Below are 26098 nucleotides of genomic sequence, written 5' to 3'. Positions count from 1 at the left end.
TGTTGCAACAATTTGTAGTTTCAATTTCCGTGTGACAAGGAGAGTGAATTTCTATATAATTGTTCATCAAATTATTATTTCAATTGTTGCAACAATTTTAAGCAAGGATTTGCAACACAATAACAAATTTCAGTATAAATTGTTCGTAAAACCATTACGTAAACTGTCACAACAATCTATGGCAGCAATATTCGTAACGTGGAGAACGAATTTCTGTATAAATTGTTTGTAAAACTGTTATTAGGTAAATTGTTGCAACAATTTGTAGTCAAATTGACATGAAAAATTGTTGCAACAATTTACGTAATAATAGTTTTATAAACAATGTACACCAAAATTTGTTCTCCATGTTATGAATATTGCTACAACAGATTGTTGTGACAGTTTACATAATGGTTTTACGAACAAGTTCTACAGAAATGTGTTATCCTCGTGCTTCAAATCATTGCAACAATGGAAGTACTGATAGTTACACAAACAATTTACACAAATTCGTTCTCCTTGTCTCATGGATACTGACTACAAATTGTTGCAATTTATGTAATAATAGTTTCACAAACAATATAAACAGAAATATGTTCTTGTTTTACGCATATTGTTGCAACAATTTATGTAACAATGGTTTTATAAACAGTGTACACAGAAATTCGTTCTCATGTTACAAAAATTGCTACGACAAATTGTTGCAACAATTTAAACAGAAATTAAGTGTTTTATGCAAATGTTTGATTTAAATTGTTGCAACAATTTACGTAATAATGGCTTAATAAACGATATACATACATATATTGAAGTAATAATGGTACATACGATTTACACAAATTTGTTCTTCTGTTCCGCAAATTGTTACTTTAAATTGATGCAACAATTTAAGTAAATATTGGTTTTAAAAACGATCTCCACAGAAATTTGTTCTCAAGATACGCAAATTGTTGCAACAATTACAGTAACAATGGTTTTACACACAATGCACACAGATATTTGTTCATCTCATGTTACGCAAATTGTGGCAACAATTTAAGCAGTAATGGTTTTAAGAATGATTTACACAGAAATTAATTCACTGGATGTTCTGTGAAAGACTAATTGTACAAAGTGATGGAGGCGAATTTAATTTCTGAAGTGGCCAATATGGTACATATTTCAAATGGTTTGGGGCCGTGTGTTTCTCCTTGCTGAACGTGTGAACTGAATTGATATTTCAGCATGAATGGGTAGACATTTAGAGAATTTCACACCCACCTTCAGGACCCTGACCAGATGTGTGGTACTGTTCACCTGCTGATACTGGACAGAACAAGCAAAACAGAGAAAGAGAAGAGCTGTTGAGCACCTGTTCATCTGCACAGGACACAGCTTGACATGCCAGTAGTAATGTTTATCTCTACATTAAACTATTATATATGTTATATAATATTCTTTAATTTTTATTATTTTCATGTATTTTTTTTTAATTAAATTTATGGACAATATTTTTCCTTGACCTTGGGGAAAACTCAAGGTCAGGGTACAATGGAGGACAAACAAAAAATCAGATATACACCAATCAACCACAACATTAAAACCACCTGCCTAATTTTGTGCAGGTCCCCCTCATGCCGCCAAAACAGCACCAACCCGCATCTCGGAATAGCATTCTGAGATGATATTCTTCTCACCACAATTGTACAGAGGAGTTATCTGAGTTACCGTAGACTTTGTCAGTTTGAACCAGTCTGGCCATTCTCTGTTGACCTCTCTCATCAACAAGGCGTTTCCATCCACAGAACTGCCGCTCACTGGATGTTTTTTGTTTTTGGCACCATTCTGAGTAAATTCTAGAGACTGTTGTGCGTGAAAATCCCAGGAGATCAGCAGTTACAGAAATACTCAAACCAGCCCGTCAGGCACCAACAATCATGCCATGGTCTAAATCATTGAGATCACATTTTTACCCCATTCTGATGGTTGATGTGAACATTAACTGAAGCTCCTGACCCGTATCTGCATGATTTTATGCACTGCACTGCTGGCACGATTGACTGATTAGATAACCGCATGGATGATTGTTGGTGCCAGATGGGCTGGTTTGAGTATTTCTGTAACTGTTGATCTCCTGGGATTTTCACACACAACAGTCTCTAGAGTTTCCTCAGAATGGTGCCAAAAACAAAAAACATCCAGTGAGCGGCAGTTCTGTGGATGGAAACGCCTTGTTGATGAGAGAGGTCAATAGAGAATGGCCAGACTGGTTTGAACTGACAAAGTCTACGGTAACTCAGATATCCACTCTGTACAATTGTGGTGAGAAGAATATCATCTCAGAATGCTATTCTGAGATGCAGGTTGGTGCTGTTTTGGCGGCACGAATGGGACCTAAACAATATTAGGCAGGTGGTTTTAATGTTGTGGCTGATCGGTGTATAACCAGTTATATTTGTGGTTTAAGTGAAAGTGTGTGAACTCTAATGAAGCTTACCAGCTGGCTGTGTCTGTTCTGTAGCACCAGGTTGGCCTGTTAGAAAAGAACAAACCATTTAACAGCACCAATACCTTGTAATTATTAGTAACCTTAAAATGTAATTATTTGTTTGTTTAGATATATTGTACTTCCATTGTAGTGCATCTTTGCAAGTTAAGCAGGCATAAGTTCGACGCAGTAGTAAAAATCAGCCTTGACTAACCACTTTATAATATGATTTAAATACATCGCTGTGTTTTGGTTATGTAAAAATAGCTTACTTCTATATTACCTCCTGAACAAAGAAATACAAATATAAAAAATATATTCAGATTTGTTATGAACTTACTTGGACCCCCGAGAGTCCCTTGAGGTTCAGCTGTAGCTAGAAAAAGTAAAACACATAAAAAAAGAAAAGAAAAAAGAAAAAGAGCAGATTTGTACAAAGTTGGTCTTTTTGTTAGTATGTCACCCACCTGTGCCAGTGGCATCTGTCTGTGAGGAAACTGCAAATGGATCCCCCGTGACTGAATTTCAAGAAAATTAAAAAAGTTAAAGAAAAGTTGAATGTTTATTTATGCTTTCTCTATGATTACCCTTACAAAACAAAGTGTTGTGCCGGTACCATGGTGCAGATAGTAATACCATAGTACTTTGATAAATACCAAGGTACTTCCAAGAATACATGTCCAAACAACCATGGTGGTACCATAATATCTCCAAAAAAGCATGGTACTTTGTGGTGCTTTTTGTTAGTGATGGTACTCCAAAGTTATTCAAAAAATGTCCAAAAGAAACATGGTAGTCCACCAGGTGTACTTAAATCAAGCAGAACATACCTGGTAAGTCTGTTTGAACCATGCTGCTTTGTGTCTGTGAAGCATCTGAAAGATCGACAAGAATGTTGTAACATCAACGAATCCATCCCCAGATTATTTACAATAAAAATGACAAAACAGTTGCAGCTTTGATAACTTTGTGATGTCATCATGATTTCCTCTGGACTGAAGGTCACTCACCTGTAAATTCAGTCCCAGTCGCATGCACAGAGTCTGCTTTTCAGAAATACACAGTACACATGAAACGTTTGCATGAGAGATTTATGTGTCTGAATGTGTTACAAAAACATGCTTACCTGTATAATTTGGCATTCCAGCAGTGACACCTAATTGTCTATGTCCTGAATAACAGAAATATGTATAAATATTTAATAGTTACTTTATTTGATTTGCGAAAGAAAAATTTGGTATTGGTCAGCATCATGTTTTGGACTCACCTGACATGTCTGTCTTTGTGTTTCCATCGGTCACCAGTTCACCTGCTGCACCTGTTTAAAGTTACACCTTCATTATTACAGGATTTTTACGATTTCTCATGGGAATATAGTTAATATCAAAGATAATACCTGCCATATCTGTCTGTGCGATCGCACCTGTGACACTGTCAAGGCCTTTGAGAAACAAAATTAAGAAAGGCTGTATTGAAGTTGCTACAGTCCCCATAAAACCAATTTTTATTTGTATTTTTTTTGAGTGCATCTATTAGCTAGTGTCCTCCTACAGGATGACAAAATATACTGTTAGCAGATATAGAGAATTTAAAATTTACGATCTTGCTCTTCCAGCAAAATGGACCAAAAATATTGATGACTCCTCTTGTCCGCAGCGGCGTACGCACATTTTTGTCCAATCATATGCTCTCAAGAATGACAATGTCTATCCCCCTAAAACCAGCTGTTTTTAAAGAGCCCTATGCGATATGTCATACATCTAAAGTTAGTGTGCATGGCTATGAAGTTTTGATATTTTCGTGCAAGCATGCGCTTCGTCTAGGCGCAAGTGGGATGGCATATCCACACGCACAAAGTGCTAATGGGCTGGGTCAAGTGCAATTTAATTCTGAGGTTCTTCTCTGGTGATTGCACTGCCTGTGTCCTATTATATAGTCCATTGCATGTCAAGCAACGTCGATATAAATGAAGACAGCCCATTCATAAGAATTTGGTAGTATAAATGGGTTTTATTCAATGCATCCCCTGCTTTGTGACTGTATTGTTTCTCTGTTTAATGTTTTATGTTTAATTTCTGTACAGCGTTTTTGAGATTGGGAAAGGCGCTATACAAAATAAACATTATTATTAATAATCATATTGATCTACTGATACAAATCATGGCTAGTATTATAAGTGATCGATAGCTCTTTAATATCATCGGCTGGTGGAATTCCCAAACTGCAAATGCAGGAACTGATTTTAGACTGTGCACCAAGATTAGACGTGGTTCTAAAACATCTTAGCACTCTCGAAAAATAGCAAATTGTGCTTCACGGCAATTCATTAACGTACAACACACCTACAGTTTGCGTGCATACACCCATAGATAGTGCAAACACTCCCACCAACACCCACTTGCACTTTGCACTCTCATGAAAATTGGATTAGACTTAGTGCACGGTCATAGCGCTTAGCGCTGTGCCTATGGTGGACATGAAAATAGAGCCCTATATCATTAGGCATTTAATCTAAATGAGGATCAATTCAATCTCAATTAACATGGCAACAAATGATGAACTTGTAGTTTGGTGTTATCAAAATTCCCTGTTTATTAAACTAAGGAAACAAAATAGTTTGAAGGTTTGCTTACCAGTTGTGTCAGCATATGGGCTGAGGGTATGGTCATTTATATCAAGGGTGCTAACTAAAAAGTAAAAAGAAGAAAATCTGTCGAGTTGTTCTGTCTTAATGAGTTCATGTTGGTCTGAAACTTAACTCAAATTATGAGAATATTTCAGAGATGTTAACATGATATTACTGACCTACATGTGAGCTGGCAGCATGCTGGTCACCTATGCAGACATGGGTCACATTAGCAAAAGAGTGATTTTTTTTTTTTATAATTTGTGTGTGTGTGTGTGTGTGTGTGTGTGTGTGTGTGTGTGTGTAGAATTAAATAAATTCTTCATATACAAATTGATCAGTCATCGAAGAGTAAAACTGTATGTCACAAGTTGGGAAGTTTCCACACTGTCTATTTTTCACTGGTCAATATTTTTAAAAGGGCTGGGCGATATATCGAATATTCAAGATACTGTAAATTCACAATAATTTTGCTGACGACATAAAATAAAGCAACACTGTGAATATTGCAGTGATTTTAATGCACTTTTTTTATGGCTATTCTGTTCCATAATATCTGTGTCATTGCATTTGTTTTGCAATCCTTCTATAAATGAAAATAATATTATTATTCCTTTTTTTAATTTTAATTTTAATTCAAAATGTTTTTATCCTTGGCTGTAATGCCTGTTTGGTTAAAATTATGGTTCAAAATTTTAAGCCATTTCATGCAAACACATATCAAAATAATTACGAGACAAAATTATTATATCGCCCAGCCCTGTCTAAATAGGCTGCATAAAAGAATGCCGTGACAAATATTTTCCATACTGAGCTCATTGTTACGGTAAACCTGCCCAAATCCATCGTTTATAGACAGACTAGCCTAGGGAAGATACATAAACATTGACTTATGGATAACAAATCAGTTGACTTTCAGTGATGTCATAGAGTTGAGTGATATAGTACCAGCTGTGTGATGCGTCTCCGTAGCAACAACCTGATGGCCTGTTCCGCCTGTTTAGAAAGACAGTTGTGAATTCTCATAAATTTGAAAATACATCACTTGCGAGATATTATTTGTCTGTTAATAACATGACATAATGATGGTGTTTTGAATAGTTTTTTTGTGCGTTATTGCTTTATACATACTCATTTCAAGAATGGTGGAGCCAGGAGGGTCACCTGTGAACCAATCCAGACAGCAAATGCTCTTTTGTATGTATGAAATACAGTAGTTATGGCTTTTCTGTTTATGGATGTTCAAACATACCTTTCTGAACATCTGCCACTGGTTTGTGACGACCGTTTACTAAAAGACAGTAAATAATAAGCTTGTTTGTCAAAAAAAAAAAAAATTATGATCATAATCATAATAACAATCATGATGATAATTACAAGTAGTACCAGCCGATTAATCAGCTGACATTTGGACATTTTAAGATCTATTTTTCTATTGAACAGGACTTACCATTCATATCAGGTGAGTCTGCACCATTACCCAGCCCACCATCTGTGGAGAACAAACAGTAGAACTAGATTTTTCAATTTTCCAAAGAAAATGTGAGTGGACACCCATTAAAAACTCGTCGCCATGATGCTAAGGTGTTCTGGATGGTTGCTAGCGGTACTTTCTTTGAACTAATCCCTATTATCTTTCAATAAAAGACCCAATAAGCAAAATATAATGTCTCTTACCTGATAAAGGTGTTTTTGAATTAAAATAAGTGACATACCTGAATAGTCTATGAAGGAATGATCCGGATGTGTCATCGTATCCAAGAATAATGAATCTAGAAAAATTTACACACTTTCTGTTTTGATGTTTTCATAGTCCTGTTTCCCCCAAATATGCAGCATTTCTAAGAGTATGTAGCTACGCACAGTGTTGCTCTAGTTTGGTTGAATTTACCTGTTGTATCTACTGGTGAGCTTGACTGCACACCATTGTCAGATATGCCTGAAAACAGAAGGGTTTATTTACAAAATGTTGCTTCCATATTGAACAAACAGACTCTGGTGACGTATTATTTGATCTAAAGCTAAAATACTTACTGATAGAGTGCGTGAAAGCACCATTTCCATTATCTAAAGACGGGTGATCTGGTCCTGGCGAGTCTGATATTCCGAATAAGAGATCGTTTGACAGGTAAATTTATGTTTTTCTAGATGTGTGGACATGACTAATGAATCTATCTATCTATCTATCTATCTATCTATCTATCTATCTATCTATCCATCCATCCATCCATCGTTCGTTCTTTCGTTCATTCTGTCTGTCTGTCTATCCATCCATCCATCCATCCATTGTTTGATCATTCTTTTGTTCTGTCCATCCATCAACCCATCCATCCATTCATCATTCATTCATTCTGTCTGTCTATCCATCCATCCATCCATCCATCCATCCATCATTCATTCGTTCTCTCTGTCTGTCTGTGTCCATCCATCCATCGATCGTTCATTCGTTTGTTCCGTCCATCTGTCTGTCATTCATTTTAATTAGTTAGTTCATTCGTTCGTTCTGTCTGTCCATCCATCCATTCATCCATCCATCCAACCAACCATCCATCCATCCATCCATCCATCCATCCATCCATCCATCCATCCATCGTTAGTTCATTCGTTCATTCTGGCTGTCTGTCCATCCATTCATCCATCCATCGTTCCTTTGTTCCTTCATTCATTCATTCATTCTGTCTGTCTGTCCATCCATCCATCCATCCATCCATCGTTCATTCATTCGTTCATTCGTTCATTTGCTCATTCTCTCTGTCTGTCTGTCTATCCATCCATCCATCCATCCTTTGTTTGTGTGTTCTTTTGTTCTGTCCATCCATCCATCCATTCATAGTTCATTCATTTTGTCTGTCTATCCATCCATCCATCCATTCGTTTGTTCCGTCCTTCTGTCCGTCATTCGTTTTAATTAGTTCGTTCGTCCGTTCTGTCTGTCCATCCATCCGTTCATCCATCCATCCATCCATCATCCATCATTCAATCTATCTATCTATCTACCTATCTGTCTATCTATCCATTCATCCATCCATCCATCCATCCATCCATCCATCCATCATTTGTTTGATTGTTCATTCTGTCTGTCTGTCCATCAATCCATTCATTCATCCATCCAACCATCCATCCATCATTCAATCTATCTATCTACCTACCTGTCTGTCTATCTATCCATTCATTCATCCATCCATCCATTCATCCATCCACCCATCATTCGTTTGATCGTTTATTCTGTCCGTCCATCCGTCCATCCACCCCTCTATCTATCCATCCGTCCATCCATCCATCCTTTGTTCCATCCGTCCATCCATTGTTCTTTCGTTTCTTCATTCATTTGTTGGTTCTGTCTGTCTGTCTGTCTGTCTATCTATCCATCCATCCATCCATCGTTCGTTCATTTGTTCATTCTGTCTGTCTGTCAATCCATCCATCCGTCCATCCATCCATCATTCCTTTGTTCATTCTGTCTATCCATCCATCCATTCATCCATCCATCCATCCATCCATTATTTGTTTGTTCGTTCTTTCGTTCTGTCCATCCATCCATCCATCCATTCATAGTTCATTCATTCTGTCTCTCTGTCTATCCATCCATCATCCATCCATCCATTCTTTGTTCGTTCTTTCATTCTGTCCATCCATCCATCCATTCATCGTTCATTCGTTCTATCTGTCTGTCCATCCATCCATCCATCGTTCATTTGTTCTGTCTGTCTGTCTGTCTATCCATCCATCCATCATTCAATAGTTTGTTCAGTCCATCTGTCCGTCATTCATTTTAATTAGTTAATTCATTCGTTCCTTTGTTCGTTCGTCAGTTCTGTCTGTCCGTCCGTCCGTCCATCCATCCATCCATCCATCCATCGTTTGATCTATCTATCTACCTATCTATTTGTCTATCTATCCATTCATCCATCCATCCACCCATCATTTGTTTGTTTGTTCATTCTTTCTGTTTGTTTGTCTATCCATCATCCATCCATCGTTCATTCTGTCAGTCCATCTGTCCGTCCACCCCTCTTTCTATTCATCCATCCACCCATCCATCCTTCCTTTTGTTCATTTCATCCATCCGTCCATCGTTCTTTTGTTTCTTCATTCATTTATTGGTTCTGTCTGTCTGTCTGTCTATCTGTCTGTCTGTCTGTCTGTCTGTCTGTCTGTCTATCTATCTATCTATCTATCCATCCATCCATCCATCCATCGTTCGTTCATTTGTTCGTTCTGTCTGTCTGTCCATCCATCAATCCATCCATCCCTCTAACCATCCATCCATCCATCCAACCATCCATCCATCTATCCATCTATTTTCTATCTATCCATTTAACTATTCATCCATCCAACCACCCGCCCGCCCACCTGTCCATCCGTCTGTCCGTCAGTCTGTCTGTCTGTCTGTCTATCTATCTATTGGTCTGTCTGTCCACCTAAATACAAGTATTTACAAACACACACTCTAAATTTACAGGACCTAAAGAAGAACAGAGTGACAGCCAGCAGCCATTACCTGGCGGAGTATCTAGAACCAAATCGCCACTGGACGGGTGCCCTGGACCCAAACCAAGCGCTGGAAAGGAGAAGTAGCAATGAAAAAAATACAGCTTTGATTCACAGCAGTTGTCTTTCAATATATTATTAGGTACAGAACAGAAACTGGCTTTTTCTGGTGTATTCTGTCAGTAAAGCCCATAATTAGTACACCATGACAGCTGGATGGATCGGGGAATGCTCTCAGCGCCGTATGTGAGCCATTTCACAGGATGGGCATAAACATAAATCAAGTGAAATAAACTAGTTTAAGATGTGCTGTTTGTTACAAGGCCAATGAGATCAGCAGAAAGCAATTCACAGTCTGTGGCCTGAAAGCCAAAATGGTGTTTCTTCAACTATGGGCACTTTTGGCCCTGTGAATTTTTACATACTAAACTCACATTCTTACTAGTTTTTTTAATTTGTCCACTAACAATGTCCAAAAGTGGATAAACACTCAATTAGCACTTTATTAGGAGTTACTATTCTGCTCACTACAATTGTACAGAGTGGTTATCTGAGTTACCGTTGCTTTTCTGTCAGCTCGAACCAGTCTGGCCATTCTCCGTTGACCTCTTTCATCAACAAGGCGTTTCTGTTCGCAGAACTGCCGCTCACTGGAAGTTTTTTGTTTTTTCGCACCATTCTGAGTAAACTCTAGAGACTGTTGTGCATGAAAATCCCAGGAGATCAGCAGTTACAGAAATACTCAAACAAGCCTGTCTTGGGGGGTGGGTGGGCACTACATAAATTCATGCCCAGGGGCACTCAGGAGTCTTAATCCAGCCCTGACTGAGATTACATTTTTTCCCCATTCTGATGGTTGATGTGAACATTATCTGAAGGTCCTGACCCGTATCTGCATGATTTTATGCATTGCACTGCTGCCACACGATTGGCTGATTAGATAATCACATGAATAAGTGGGTGCAGGTGTTCCTAATAAATTGATAAGTGAGTGTACAAGCATCACAGGAGATCATTTTTGTATAATTTGTATACACCTTGGAAATGCCGTTCTTTAATGAGATTTTTCTTTGTTTTCTCAAACATGCTCTTTTATTGATACTTTTGTCTCCTTGGTAAACAAGTACACCTACTAACTTTTTTATAGGCAAAATTGTTGGTCATCATGGAAATGATGCCTCAAACTGAGGGACAGTGGTCATTTGTGTAAAAATTTATATAAATATTATCCACACAAGAAACACTGAAATGAGTTGTTTATTTCACTCTTTATTAAGATTATCATAGTTTAAAAAATGTTTTTTTTTTTATGATGAATTTTCTTATTTTAAGATTGAATGTCAGCCTTTTATGAATCTATACATAAAAGGCACTTGAAAAGTAGAAAAAATGTATGGTAAAAAGTCTCCAAGACCTTCATATAACATAAAGAGAAAAAGTTGAAATCTGTTAGTTTGAACAGAAATCACCCTCTGCGACATAAAAGACCCCGTAGTTGAAGAAACACCCATAAATCAAGTGAATGTCAAGTTGGATGTCCTGTTTGTTATAATGTAAGGCCAATGAGATCAGCGGAAAGCAATTCACAGTCTGCGGCCCCAGAGCCATCAGCATCAACCCACTCTGATTATTTGTAAAAAAATGACTTAAAGTGGATGATTACCTGTGGAATCCACATGAAATGCGAGTCCCATATGATCTGTTGAGACAGCGTCAGTTACTAGGCATGTGGGCAGAACTTCTGGGGGTGTGTCTAATAGGTCTAATAGCGTACCTAACCCATCTGTCTGAGTGTCTGGACCAAAGCTGTCACCCATTCCACCTGCAGAGGGCAACATTCTGAGTTTATCTCGATATTGGGAAAAATACTAAACATTCCTTCCACAAATTAATAAGAACAAGGGAGTACTCACCCAATAAGCCAACAAGAAAGTCGTGACTTGACTGGTCTATTATGCCTGCAATAAATATTTACATAGAAGATGTATCACATGGCTGAAATTTCTGTATGTGTGCTTTAACATTGCATTCCCATTGTATTCAGTATGTGTTGATGCTCATATTACAGATCGAATTTAAAATTCTTAAAAATAAAGGTTCTATAATTAGTGATAATCTCTGGTCACTATACTATTGCTAATACTTAGGGTTAGAGATTTGACCACACCTTAGGAAGTACCTAGCAATGCCCTAACAACCACCTAGTGTTTTTGCAGCACCTTAGATTCAGCAAAGAACCCTATTCTTCCCCAGAACCGTTTCTTGGGGGTTCTTGAGTAAGGGTAAGGGTTAGGTTTTTTTTGTTTTGTTTTTTTGTGAAAATTAAGCCACGTCCACACTAAGACGTTTTCGTTTGAAAACGCATTAATTTTGATACGTTTAGGCTTCCGTCCACACTGAAACTGCGTTTTTGTCCAGTGAAAACTGAGCTTTTCGATATATTTGAAAATGGCATCTTCGCGTTATATTCGAAAACTATTTGTTGTCATGCGACACAGTCATGTGATCCATTCAACCCAAAACAATCAAGATGGCAGTCCATGTTGTAGCGACACTGTTGTGTATGTTATCCACTTTGATACCATTGTTAAAGAAACATATATGTACAGCTTTCACACTGCATTCCTTCAAAAGCGCTGGAAAGTTTACTCAGAATTGCTGTCCAGCGACGGAGCACGAGGACAACTGCATTTCAGACCGTTCATGGAAACGACACAGTAAGGGGTTTTAAGCATTTTTAGACATTTCAGTGTGGACGAGCAACTTTTGGAAAACGTTTGAAAATGGAAGTGTGGACGGAGAGCGTTTCAAAAAATGGAAACTACTTTTTAAAATGTATCCGGATTAATGTGGATGTAGCCTAAGGGCCAAAACATACTCTCCGCAAGTAGGTGAACGTAGACGCATCTTGCAACGCAAGCTCGATTTCATGCGTTGTTGCGTTCTAAAATGTGTCAGACTGTAATTAATTGCTTAACGCAACTACGCGTTGCATTCTCAACTTTACCACAAGGGGCGCTATAGTGAGAATAGTGTGAACTGTCCTCTTCTATGGTGAGTTCTCTCTTTCAGGTCAACTTCTGTCATGGCGGAGCAACAGTTTGAAGAGAATATTGCTAAGCAAGTGAGTTAAAGTCAATATATTTATAGCAACTTACCTGAATAATAAAACATCCAGTTTACTGGCACAGACCTTTGAAGGTAAATCTATCGCCCCCTTGAGTACTGAGGTTTGTTCCCACCACGATAACGCAAGAAAACACATAAAGCATGTTCAACCGGACCATGCGTTGGTATTGCAGTGGCCAAGCACTCGCACGTGCGTTCACATACTTGTATCTAACCCTTTTTAGCTTTATTGGGAACCTTTATTTTGAAGAGTATAGGTATAAAATGCTATAGATCAACTTATTCTTACTTGTAATTTCCAGGTGAGGGCTTGCATCATATGAATCAAACCCACCTGACAAACACATTGTATACATATGATTTTGCAATGAGGTTGGAAAATCAAGCATATGGTTCTTTAATATTGGCAACACTGTACAGATCAGATTTTAAATCATGTTTTATACCTGTTGTTTGTATCTGAGATGTGCCCGCTATGAAATGATCCAAGCCTGCATCAAAAACAGCAGATAAAGATGAAGTTACGCCGCTTTGCGGAGTCTATATTGTTCTGACCTATGCATAAACATTCAATTGATTCATAGATCAGTTGACAAATTTGACAAATTACATGCTTCATATAATCTCTTGTAATCAAATTGTATGTTTCGTACAGTACATTCAGTACATACCCCAAAAATACATTTAAGCCACACTTAAAATGTATAAATGTCATTATAATGTGACTTTAGTGTTCAGATACTGTTTTGGGGGCCTCTGAGTGGGGATTATGATTTGAAATAATGTTTTGACTGTCAAATATTGTTACTAATTCTAATCTGTTTAAATGCTGTTTGAAATATCAGTCAGTAAAGAATAATTGTTTCCGTACCTGTGAATCCTGGATCTCCTCCATTCATCAGCTGTTTGTGTCCATTACCTGTCAGAGGAAAAGGTTAAAGTGACTGAATCATTCACAGAGCGACAAACGATCTCTCAGATCTTTCCTGTACATTAACAGAACACAATACTCACCATTAGATTCTGTCTCTGGGATTTCTGAATTTATAAGACACAAATGACATCAATCAATCAATAAATCATGATTTATTACACAAATTTGCACACGTTTACTCACCTGTATGGAAAAAAAGTTTGTGACATCACGAAAAAAGTACCCTAAAAGTAGTTCATACAACTTGTGTGCTTTATTTCAGGTCTTCTCAAGTAATATGATCAGGGCCGTAGCAAGGTATTCTGGGCCCCCTGACTGTATATTGCTCTGGGCCCTTTTCCTATTAAAAAATACAGTTTCGAATTTGTTGTGGGACCCCCCTGGACCTGTGGGCCCCTTGAATCGGTACCACCTTTCTCCCCATTAGCTACGGCCTTGAATATGATGGCTTTGTGTGAGGAACAGACTGAAATGTAAGCAATTTTCACAGTTGTTTTTCCCGTCAGTGAGTTGAATTCATAAACCTTATCAAACTGATTCGCGAACGACTCGTTCTTTTGAGTCGGCTCTTCAATGAACTGGTTTATCTGTTTCACTACTGTGACATTACAGCTTCATTTTCTGTTACAGCATCACTTTCTGTAAAGCTGATTTGAAACGATGTGTGCTGTGAAAAGCACTAAACAAACAGAAATGGCTTGACTTGACTAAAGGATTCGTTCGCTAAGTGAACCGATCTGATTCTCTAGTTCAACTCACTGACTCATTAATCTATTTGTATGTGTCATATGGACGATGTATGTGCTGTTTTTATTTATTTATTTATTTATTCACATCACAATGTCATAAAAAGCCCAACTTTGTTACACACACAAAAAAAAAAAGTCATGAGGAACAATAGATGAGGGATAAATGATCCCTTTAACTGTGTATGTAAACTTTAGTGCTCATCACCTGGAGGCTCAATTTGAGATCCTTCACCCGTTTCACCTGGTGCAAGAGGACAAAAACTATTCTTAGATAAGTGTGTACAACAATCCTTTTCTAAGAAATGACCTCCAGAAGATTCAATATGAGGAGCTGTATCATTCACATACCATTTTCATACTGCGAGCCATCTGTATGTGCAGATAATCCCTCTGAACCTAAACACAAACGCATACATGCACACTCACATGAGATTTAGACTCCAGTCATATTAGTAGCCGATTAAAAGCTGTTTTATTTCACATGGATGGGGTCTCCACATGGGGGCCGACATGTTGAGATCACATGACCAGCCAAATACTGCTTATTTTATCGTGGTAATGTCCCTACAATGTGATGCGTATAATTACTGATTTTACTGATGATTTACATGTGATGAGTTCTACAATGCTATTAGTAATTGAAAACTCTTTTTTGTGTGATGCTGTTTTCATGCTGATTTTATCTTCAAAACTGTTTGAATACCTGCTGGCTGTGATTGGGCCTCTGAGGAAACTACACCCACACCACCTGACGTCTGTCCTGATGAAGGTCGGCCAAACGTGTGGCTTGATGACACATGACCTGCTGATATGTGGCCTGATGACCCTTGACCTGAAGACACTTTGAGATTAACAGAGATGCCCCATTATGAGGTGAAAGATAAATAGTACTTTTGACTGTTGTGAAGGGAATTTATATAATGGACGATCAGGTTTTTTCAAATGGAACAAACAGTTTTGCACAAACCAAACAATTTCTCTTACCAACAGAAATGGAAATTGATTGGACAGCCCCGTCTGTGCCTGAAACACATTATTAAACTTAGTATTGTTCTCTGAAGTTGTACGTTTGGATACTTTTTTTAAATATCAAATATCCAACAATAGTTTGGAATGTGTTTTGTTTTTGTCATTACCAAGGACTTTAGATCCTGAACCTCCATTAGCACCCGCGCCTCCAGCTACACCTGTGAGCAATTTAGTGTATGTTTTAAAATAAGGTTTCAGTATCAAGCATTTGCATCAATGCCATCACACTGATAAAGAAATGATAATATGAAACTTTTTTTATTAATTTCATTTTTTTTAAATGTTAGATTTTTTTGTTTTTGTTCTGTTTAAGTTTAAATTGTTAACTTTAAAATGCTTACATTATAATCATTTTATAATATAATATAATATAATATAATATAATATAATATAATATTATCAACTTCTAAAATAAACATTTATTTGATATAAAAACATTTAGTATTATGTTGAGTATATTATATATAACATTTTATAACTAATAAAATTTTAAATTTTACAAGTTAACAATTTAAACTGAACAAGAACAAAAAAATCTAACATTTAAAAATATGTAATTAATAAATTATATATATATATATATATATATATATATATATATATATATATATATATATATATATATATATATATAATTATTAATAAAAAATGTAAAATGTTATTTTTTTGTTATTGTTCAGTTCATTGTTAATTTTAAAATTAAAATTCATTTAAAATTAAAATACTGTAGTATTATGTTGAGTATATTATATATAACATTTAAATAATAAAATGTGTGTGTGTGTGTATATATATATATATATATATACACATTTTATTAAAGTTAAATGTTGTTATATATAATATACTCAACATAATACTATAGTAAATAAACATTGATATTAATAAATTATATATATATATATATATACAAATGTTATTTTTTTTCTGTTTAAGTTAAAATTGTTCCCTTAAAAATGCTGTAAAATTATATTATATTATAAACGTCTAATATAAAAGTTATATAATATAAAACAAAATCTGTCTTATAATTATTAAATAATATTATTATTTTTCCATGTCATGTACATGTGAAACTTTTACTGACTGCCTGTGTCGTTTTTTTTATTTATTTACCTAGAGAAACTATCTCTGATTTGGACACATCTTGTCCATTTTGACTTGCGTCTGAAAGTGAAATAAATAAAGTGATTAGACAGAAAATTTGTTAAGGTGAAAAATCATCCTGCCAGCCGCTGAAAACAGTACCATGATGAGAACTTGAGCCAGGTGGGTGAGAATACCCGTCTCTACCGTTACTTCCTGGAACACACACAGAAGGATCACATACAGTACATCCATTACTGTGTGCCCATTGTTTCTACAGTAATAAAACACTGCCATTTGTCCTGATTTTGTTAGGCTATTGTAAGCTGAGCAGAATTCAAGAATGATACACAGTGGCCTCAAAAAGTATTTGGAAATGACATATCATCGCGTTAGATAACAGATCAGAGCAAGTGGCATCTGCAAACAAATATTGTTAGTTTCTAACCCTTTCTCAGAACTAACTTCACTTTTCTGAGCCATTTTTACATTGACTTTTAATCTACTGAATATACAATTTGAAATGTTACCATTTGATCCTTCTGAAGATGTTGATGCACTGCTTGATGCTGTAATCACAAAAACACAAGCTTTTCTACATAGAAATAAACTCTCAAATATGCTTTTATATTGTGCTATGACCCAGTCTGTGCATAATAGTACTGCATTGTGTTTTCTAAATGGGGTCAGTCGGTGTAACTTTTCTAAAGTGCGACTTGTGTGAAAGTTTTGCCCCTGATAGATCAGGTTCACACTTACAAACTTGGCCAGTTTGAGTGCCACCATTAAGTTTCTGACCTGGGAAACAAGAGCAAAGGTTTTGTCAAAAGATGTATTGGACTTCAGGCCTAAAAAGTGGCCATTGAGCTTTCAACAAATTCACCTTTCACCGCAGAGGCCATGAGAGTAGAATGCACTTAGAGGTTTTTAAGAACTTGTTTTTGGGTTATCGAGGAGAATTTCCTTACCATTTGGAGATTCGCCCACAACAGAGCTGCCAGGTAAAGGAGTCATACCACCTTGGAGAAAAACAACCCTTCAGTTTAAGCAAGGCACCAAAATGTCACCCACAACTGGCACACACTGAGCTAGGCCTCTATTTTCCATGGGCATACAGTGGGGTTTAAAAGTCCTCTTACACTTTTCTAATTTTATTGGATTAAATACATGTTTTTTGTTTTGTTTTTACAATGTATATGATCAGCATAACAATTAGGGGGAAAAGTTAAATGGAAAATGACGTGACTGTGGTGACATTTTTGCTAAATGATTTTACGTGGCTCCTTATGAGTATCGCGGCAGTTCCGAGGTGAAATGTCCAATGTGTGGCACTAAAAGCGAGTTAAATGTTCTACAAAACATATGAGGTTTTTTAGGTGCTCTACTGAGTTTTAAATCAACAAAACCGACCTCCCTACCCCAAACCCTAAACCTACAACTAACCGAGAGTGTCATGAAAAGCAAATGTGAGATGACAAACACAATTGTTGAAGCAACCATGTCATTTTGTGGTGCTTCTATGACACTTTTGGTTCACATGTTGACTTGCATGCTCTTTAGAATTTGTACCCTGGTCCTTTGCATCACAAGTGCGACACTCTATCAGTTGAGCTACCGTGCAATTTCATTGCATTCGAACAAGCTTGAAAATGTAGTTGGTTATGTGACGCAAACGTAGAAATGTATCACCTTCAAGTCATGCACTTTAGTAAAAGTGTTTAGATAGCATTGTGTGAGGAATAGAGTGAAAAGTAAGTGTTTAAGAACTGATAATCTGACTTTTTACTCGTGATTTGTGTGAAAGTGAATAAAGTCGTCGTTGCTGTAGCGCCTCTAGTGTTCATTTCACCATGAAACTGCCGCAATATATACGAGCCACAATGAGCCAAATTTATTTAGCAAAAATATAGGTAAAGTAACGTGATTCTATGAGACCAGGTTGCTTTAAACAAAGTCAATGTGACAAATTTGCTTACATTTGTTTCATCCTAAAACTACCTGTTTAATTACGACTTTGATTCCCACATTTTCAATGTGCACTCAGACTTCTCAAAACCCACTGTATGTACCTGACGTGGCTGATGTTTCATCTGTCCACATTTATTAATAAATCAAGCAGTGCCATTTAGCCTCTGTGGCAAAATCCCCACATACCTGATGCCTAAACCAGATTAACAACTGACTGTTTTTGCTTACTGAGTAGGGTGCACCCAGTGAACTGTTTTCCAGTTCAGTGTTCTCTGCCCCAGCTCTAAAGAGGATTAGCTTCACCTTACCCAAGTCTTTGGGTGCTGCAGTCGCCTGCTGTGATCCAACTCCTTTTGGGAAAGAAAGAGAGGAACAAGAAACATATTCTTAAGATTCCGAGAGATCACTTCTCACATGCCAATCAATCTATTCCGGCCAGGTGGCCCTCCAGAGAGGACAAACACTCTTTTTATGTATGTTTAAGGACTTTTGCATCCTGCATATTCTCGTCAAATACATTTTAAGTGTGTTTTAAAACAGTTATAAGCATTTATGTACATCTTAGATCTTGTTACATTTGATTTTAGGAGTTATTTAAGACTTTTTAGAAATCTTTCCAAATGTATTTGCTAGTCAGATAAGTCCCTAGTCTTCACTCCTTAGTTTATATTACATTATTACCCTTACAAAAAAGTACAGTGGCCATGATAAACTGATGGTACTAGATGGTAATTCAATAGTACTTTGACATATACCATGGTACTGTATGGTTACATAATTTATAAACCATGTTTCTCCAAAGTAGTTCAAAGAATACCATGGTAGTACCATAGCACCTTTTAAAAAACATATAATACACATGGTACATTGATAAATACCATGGTTCTAATAAATAACTAAAAGAATACCATAGTAGTGTTCAAAACTGTGGTATTACCATGGTACAATGTCCAAAATAGCATATGATACATGGCAAAATACCATCATACTTTGATAAAAACCATGGTACCTTATATACATACTGTAAAAAAAACAAACAAACATATAATACAGGAAAAATACCATGGTACATTGATAAATACCATGGTTCTCCATTGAAACCATAGTAGTGCTCAAAAACATGGTATTACCATGGTAACATGTCCAAAATAACATAGGATACACAGCATAATACCACAGTACTTTGATAACAAAACATGGTTCTCCTAAGTAGTTAAAAATGACCATGGTAGTACCATGGTATTAATGGTACTAATATGGTACTGTGCATAAAAAACATCAGTGGTGTCTCTACATTAGGGGCAGGTGGGGCTGAACCCCACCAGATGTGTCGCTGTTGTGCAGAATGCATGGCATAATCATACATTTATTTTAAGAAATAATATAATTTCTGCATCTTAAACATGTTTTATTAAGCAGTAAGGCATGAGAGGATGTGCTATATTGTGAATAAAGTCACATCTGAAGGGCGCTGTTAAGAACAACACAAACATATATTTCGTGAATATAGTCACAATATGTCACAGCCTCGAGTGCCTTATTGCTTTTATAAAATGGTCACCACATAATAAAAATATTAATAAACACAAATGTTCATTAAAATGTTATATTATGCAAGTAAAATCATTAAATGCCATCCATCTGCCAGAAAATACAGTCCCTGGCAGGAAACAATAAACAGAACATTGCAGCAAGAATAACTGTAAGCTATGGGTTCTGCGGAGTGATACTGTAGCATGATAAAAGCACAGCCATTGACCAATCAGCATTCAGGACTGGAACTGTCTGTTTTATAATGTCCATTATACAAGAAAAAAGTAGATATTCTTTTGATATGTTATATAATTATTAAGGTCTGCTGTGTAAAATCCGTTTAATCGTTCTCATTTTCTATGCGTTGGGCTAGTCCATCATCCTTCATGTTAATCAACGGAGATCTGCAGAACGACATGTGCATGTGCAACGGGCACGTTTGCCTTTGCCCCTTAGTCAATCAAAAGCTTCAAATGTGTGTCAAGCTGACAGGTCCTCTGAGATTACTTCTCGAGTACAGACCTGCATAGTGAACTTCATTGGTAAGTTTTAAAAGCGTATTTTATTCTAGTGCGTTGCTAGTTGGATAAGTTAAAGTGCACCGTTCATCATTTCAATGAACTGTATGCAATTGCTTTGAGAGGACTGGTTTGTATTAGATTACAATAACTTCAAAAAATGTCAAGTTTTTTAAATTTTTTTTATTAGATTTGTTATGCTGTGTGGTTTTGTTATGGTTTCACAGTCACTTAAGCTTTTTTACGTGGATGTGTGTTTTTAGTGGCGAAAGTTCTACCTGTCAATCAACCGCTGCACTAAAATAAGTTTTTTTTATTTTTTTTTATTTAATTTTATTTTCTCCCCTTTTCTCCCCAATTTGCAATGACCAATTCCCACTGCTTACTAGGTCCTCATGGTGGCGCGGTTGCTCACTTCAATCCGGGTGGCGGAGGACAAGTCTCAGTTGCCTCCGCTTCTGAGACCGTCAATCCGCACATCTTATCACGGAGACTCACAGCATGCGGAGGCTCATGCTACTCTCCGCGATCCATGCACAACTTACCACACGCCCCACTGAGAGCGAGAACCACCAATCGTGACCACGAGGAGGTTACCCCATGTGACTCTACCCTCCCTAGCAACCGGGCCAATTTGGTTGCTTAGGAGACCTGGCTGGAGTCACTCAGCACGTCCTGGATTCGAACTCACGACTCCAGATGTGATAGTCAGCATCAATACTCACTGAGCTACCCAGGCCCCCCAAAATAAGATTTTTTTTAACTTTGCTGGTTACGTGCGGCTTTGACATCAACATAAAGTGTCACAGATGAGAAGCGCACACATCTCTGAAGCGCCATTAATACATTTATTCCTCTTAAAAATAGAAAATTCTGCTCTAAATGTAGTTTGTGCTTAGATTAAATGCAAGTATAATTGGCAGAAACAATGCGGCTATTTTTTCATGATTTTGTTTTGTTATTATACTTTCTGGCACTTTATTACCATGCAGTAACACATTGATGTAATGACTGATGTATGCAGTATAGAGGAAAGTCAAAACTGATGCACTAGGTTAATTATTTATTTTTTTAATCTTTCAAAATGACGGACAACGTTTGGAATTATCCATCAATGTTTAAAAAAGCAGTAAATGTCGGAGAATTTTCAGTTAACGCAACCCCTGATTCATGTTGGGTTAAGTGATTGTTTGTGTCCCACCAGAAATAATGAGCTTGAGACGCCACTGCAAGACACAATAGCATGGTACTCCCTAATAATTATAAGAATACTAGGTAGCACTTTATTTTACAGTACTGTTCCACATTTTCGTACTTTATAATTACAACAACTATAGTAATTACTAGGTACTAAACCTAAACCATATTTAGTACATGTAGTTACCTAATATTACTCAGTACTTTCTTGGGTAAGTGCACTGTAAGTATACTGAAAGTACACATACTGTAAAATAAAGTGCAACCAAATACTATACAATGTGTTCAAAAACATGGTATTACCATGGTACATGTCCAAAAACCCACCTGATACACAGCAAAATACCATGATACTGTATGATTACCATACTTATATGCCATAGAATTTACATGGTACTTCATGGTAGCTATTGTTAATTGTTAAACATTTGATACAAGACATAAAACCATTGTATTTTGATGTACCATGATACAATATAATTTCTATATTTCTATACCATGGTATTTACAAAGTACTTCAAATAATTCCCTGGTATTAGCATCATGGTAGTGTCCAAAAAACATCATATTGCCATGGTACCATTTAAAAACAATTATAATACCATGGCACTTTTTTGTAAGTGTAATTTCTGATTATATCTGTTTGTCAGAAATAAGGAGATTGGCTAGTTTAAAGAGGACTTTTAGAAACATTATGTGATTATTAAGATGACTGAGGTTTTGCACAATGGTGGTAAGTCGTGAACTTGTCACCCACCCTTCATATGCTGACCTTTGGAGTCATCGTCATCTGAAAAGAAAGGGAAAATCGATACAGTTTATAAGAACTGCTCACGCTGAACGCTCCCTCGTTCTGCCCTTCTCCTCTTTCTGTTCCGCTACAAAATAAAATGACTGTTATCAGAACTATTCTAGTGTCTGAGATTAGGTTCTGGTGTTTTCTCTTAAAATCTTTAGATTGTGTTGTTTTACCCACTTTTATGCATTTCTGGTTAAGGTGTTATAAATCGTGTTTAAAATAGATTTTAAAGAGATTCAATCCAAGTGTAAAGACGTGGGTCACATATTTATAAAAGTTCATCATGAACTTAATCGCTCTCATTTAATCTTCAAAATCTCAGTATTAGCTGCGCATTTGATCTTTTTGCAGGATAACTTGTTGTGTCAGGTGGAAAAGAAGTTTATATGCCCAAAATGAAGCTTCTTGATGTGGTATCGTTGGCTCTCGTCAGGACGTTGATGAAATAACTGATAAAAGACCTTCATCTCCTACCCTCTTCCTCCTCAGACAGTTCTTCTTCACCCTCTTCTGCCTCAAAGTCATTCTCCTCCGGCTCCTTATCTGTCCAGAGAAATCATTCTTATATATAATTTCAGTATTTAAAGTTATAGTTCACCCAAAAATGAAAATTCTGTCATTGACTCACTCTCATGTTTTTCCAAACCTGTATGACTTTCTTTCTTTCGTGAAACACAATATGAGATGTTAGGCAGAATATAAATCTCAGTCACCATTTATTTCCATTGCATATTTTTTGAATACGATGAAAGTGAATGGTGACTGAAGCTGTCATTCTGCTTAAAATCTCATTTTATGTTCTTGTTTATATGAAAGAAAGTCATATGGGTTTGGAACAATATGAAGGTGAGTAAATAATGACATGATTACAAGTTTTGGCTGAACTGTCACTTTAATGTTATTGGGTGAATTGCAAAAACCAAGCGGGCGTTGTATGTTAAACATAAGAATGTGTCATTAAATACAGCACTTTGGGAATACAGGTCGTACCTTCAACGGGAGCAGCTGACATAGTGGACGCCAACAAGACAACAGCCACTGAAGCAATTACAAGATTTCTGTGAAAGCAAAACGATAAGACTGCAGTTGGTGCTTGCACACTAAGTGCACAAGAAACAAGTAGTATGTTTTACGCATGTTTTTTCTCCAAAACAGCTCTGAAAATGACCATTAAAACCATTCCCACAATTTTTCTAGTGAACTACATCGCTAATAATATTATTTGAACTAAAATTAAAATTAATTCATCATGTGGGTTTCATAAAGTCTACTTCAAGTCATGTTAAAAGGTCATAAAACCTGTTTTCAACACTGCATTTAAAAAATAAAAATAAAAAAAACACATATTTTGTTACTTTAATTGTCTTCATAATTTCTATTTCAGTAAAAAACATATCAAAACCAGACTCCCGATATTGAATGATAAGAGTAGCACAAACCTTCTTATGTCTGTCAATCTGGGTAAAACCATAGCAAGTTATATATCATATAATAAAATACATATCAACAACACAAGATTCTTTCAAATCCAATACAAAACATGCTTTTGGACTCTTAATTCCCAACTCTATGTTCATACCACAATCAACTACATATGCTTGATAAACATTGATTAATTATTAAGACGAGTTCTTATGCGTTATACATTATTGTCTTACCTTAACAACATCTTTAGTTCAGGTTTATGTGGGGAACTCTGCAGCAGACATAAAGCAACCAGCAAACTAGCTTTTCACTTCCTTATGCTTGATTGGGCACCAAAATACATTTTATACCCTACCAGCCCCCCATCTTTGTGAGGGGCAGGACTTGATGTCTAACCTCAGCCCTTGTCATTCAAACTACACCCACCGTGACTCTGAAAAATCAAACAACAGGTGAGAACTGCATTTTATGCACTTTTCGATTCAAAATTCAAATAAAGACGAAGAACTGCAATATTCAGAAGCTTCAAAAAGTGAATATGATGATGAATGTCTATTGTACAACAGTTGCCAACCGTTTATGCCAAAGATTCAGCTGAAAAGTGACATTATTTGTGGCATATGCCATCACCCCTTTGCCCTAAAATTCAGCTTTATGATTACACAGTTAGGCTGCTCAACCAGTGGAGGGCATAACCACTCTACAGAACACCAAACCCACAAGTAATTTGTCTAAGGCCACACAGAGAAAAGTAACCACAGGATATCATGGCGGAAGTGATAGGAAGGACAAGGGAGGTGTCTTCCCCATCCTTACTCCCTAGGAAAATAAATCCACAGGAATATTCCAGGTTTAAAGAGACAGTTCACCCAAAAATGAAAATTCTCCCATCATTTTCTCAACTTCATGCCATCCCAGATGTGTATATCTTTCTTTCTTCTGCTGAACACTAACGAAGATTTTTAGAAGAATATCTCAGCTCTGTAGGTCCATACAATGCAAGTGAATAGTGACCTTTGAAGCGCCAAAAATCACATAAAAGCAGCATAAAAGTGATCCATACGACTCCAGTAGTTAAATCAATATCTTCAGAACGATATGATAGGTTTGGTTGAGAAACAGAAAAATATTTAAGTGCTTTGTTACTTTAAATCTCCACTTCCACTTTCACTACTTTCACTTTTACTTTCACATGAAAGTGGAGATTTATACTAAAAAAAATATTTGAAAATGTATCTGTTTCTCACCCAAAGTGATTGTATCGCTTCAGAAGACATACGTATATTATCATATAGTCATATGCATTACTTTAATGTTGCCTTTATGTGATTTTTGGAGCTTCAAATATCTGGTCACCATTCACTTGCACTATATGGACCTACAGAGCTGAGATGTTCTTTTAAAAATCTTTGTTTGTGTTCATCAGACAAAAGAAAGTCATACACATCTGGGATGGCATGAGGGTGAGTAAATGATGAGAGAATTTTCTTTTTTGGGTGAACTATCTCTTTAATACAAGTTAAGCTTAATTAACAGCATTTGTGGCATAATGTTGATTTCCATACACACACCCAAAAACATTTAATAAAAATGGACTCATCCCTCATCTATTAAATAAAACAATGGAATTACAATAAGAACCACAAGATGTGAACATTATATGTGTTGACATGATTTTAGTGTACATTTAATATTCCAACTTTGTTGCCATGATGATGCAATGCTGGTAAAGGCATTTTATCAGCATTATATATTTTTAATGTGTATAATGTTTACATCTTTTAGCTACACGTTTGAAACCATGTCTATTTTAGCATTTGTGGACTTGTCCCATTCACTTTCATTGCCATGCTCTACTGTAACTTGTTTTTTTTTTTGGTCAATTTTTTTATTTTTTTTTATTTTAGACTAATCAACATTTTGCCATAGATGTTGTATATTGAGCTGAACTTATATTGAGCCCAGAATATTCCTTTAAGGTAGATGTTTTTAGATTAAAATATATATATATATATATATATATATATATATATATATATTTTCTGATTTAGCCCATGCAAAAAACTTGTGGTTGTGGTGCCATGGTACAGTAGTTATGATATCAGATAGTAATACCATTGATACTTTGATATAGTTTATACGGTACCATGGTCCTCTATCTGTAT

The 26098-nt window shown here is 36.3% G+C and overlaps 1 protein-coding gene across 1 annotated transcript; it reads right to left on the bottom strand.

Annotated features, from left to right (window-relative positions):
• Positions 1–2326: 2326 nt before the first annotated feature.
• On the bottom strand, positions 2327–24188 carry si:ch211-80h18.1 (uncharacterized protein LOC555593 homolog). Its single transcript, XM_051670563.1, has 31 exons — positions 24167–24188; positions 23499–23566; positions 22983–23051; positions 22467–22499; positions 18770–18811; positions 17462–17512; positions 16656–16709; positions 16524–16574; positions 15515–15565; positions 15082–15219; positions 14727–14774; positions 13710–13733; positions 13567–13614; positions 11480–11524; positions 11230–11388; positions 9577–9636; positions 7110–7172; positions 6967–7014; positions 6791–6847; positions 6526–6567; positions 6328–6366; positions 6207–6239; positions 6024–6071; positions 5255–5284; positions 5083–5136; positions 3846–3890; positions 3717–3767; positions 3576–3620; positions 3460–3492; positions 3280–3324; positions 2327–2967 (listed from the first exon to the last, which is right to left on the bottom strand). The coding sequence occupies exons 1-31, from the start codon at positions 24175–24177 to the stop codon at positions 2909–2911; spliced, it is 1644 nt and encodes a 547-aa protein (XP_051526523.1). The 5' UTR covers positions 24178–24188; the 3' UTR covers positions 2327–2908.
• Positions 24189–26098: the final 1910 nt, after the last annotated feature.

This window comes from Myxocyprinus asiaticus, chromosome 34 (genome assembly GCF_019703515.2).
Source record: "Myxocyprinus asiaticus isolate MX2 ecotype Aquarium Trade chromosome 34, UBuf_Myxa_2, whole genome shotgun sequence".
Lineage (NCBI taxonomy): Eukaryota > Metazoa > Chordata > Actinopteri > Cypriniformes > Catostomidae > Myxocyprinus > Myxocyprinus asiaticus.
This window is presented reverse-complemented; position numbering and strand designations above follow the sequence as displayed.

Bases quoted from the DNA above. Each gene is read 5' to 3' on its own strand.
- si:ch211-80h18.1 (XM_051670563.1), bottom strand. The intron at 6,367-6,525 runs GTAAGTCCTGTT...ACTGTCTTTTAG, and splicing joins AGACTCACCTGATATGAATG to TAAACGGTCGTCACAAACCA. The intron at 6,072-6,206 runs GTATGTATAAAG...CTTTCTAAACAG, and splicing joins CTCCACCATTCTTGAAATGA to GCGGAACAGGCCATCAGGTT.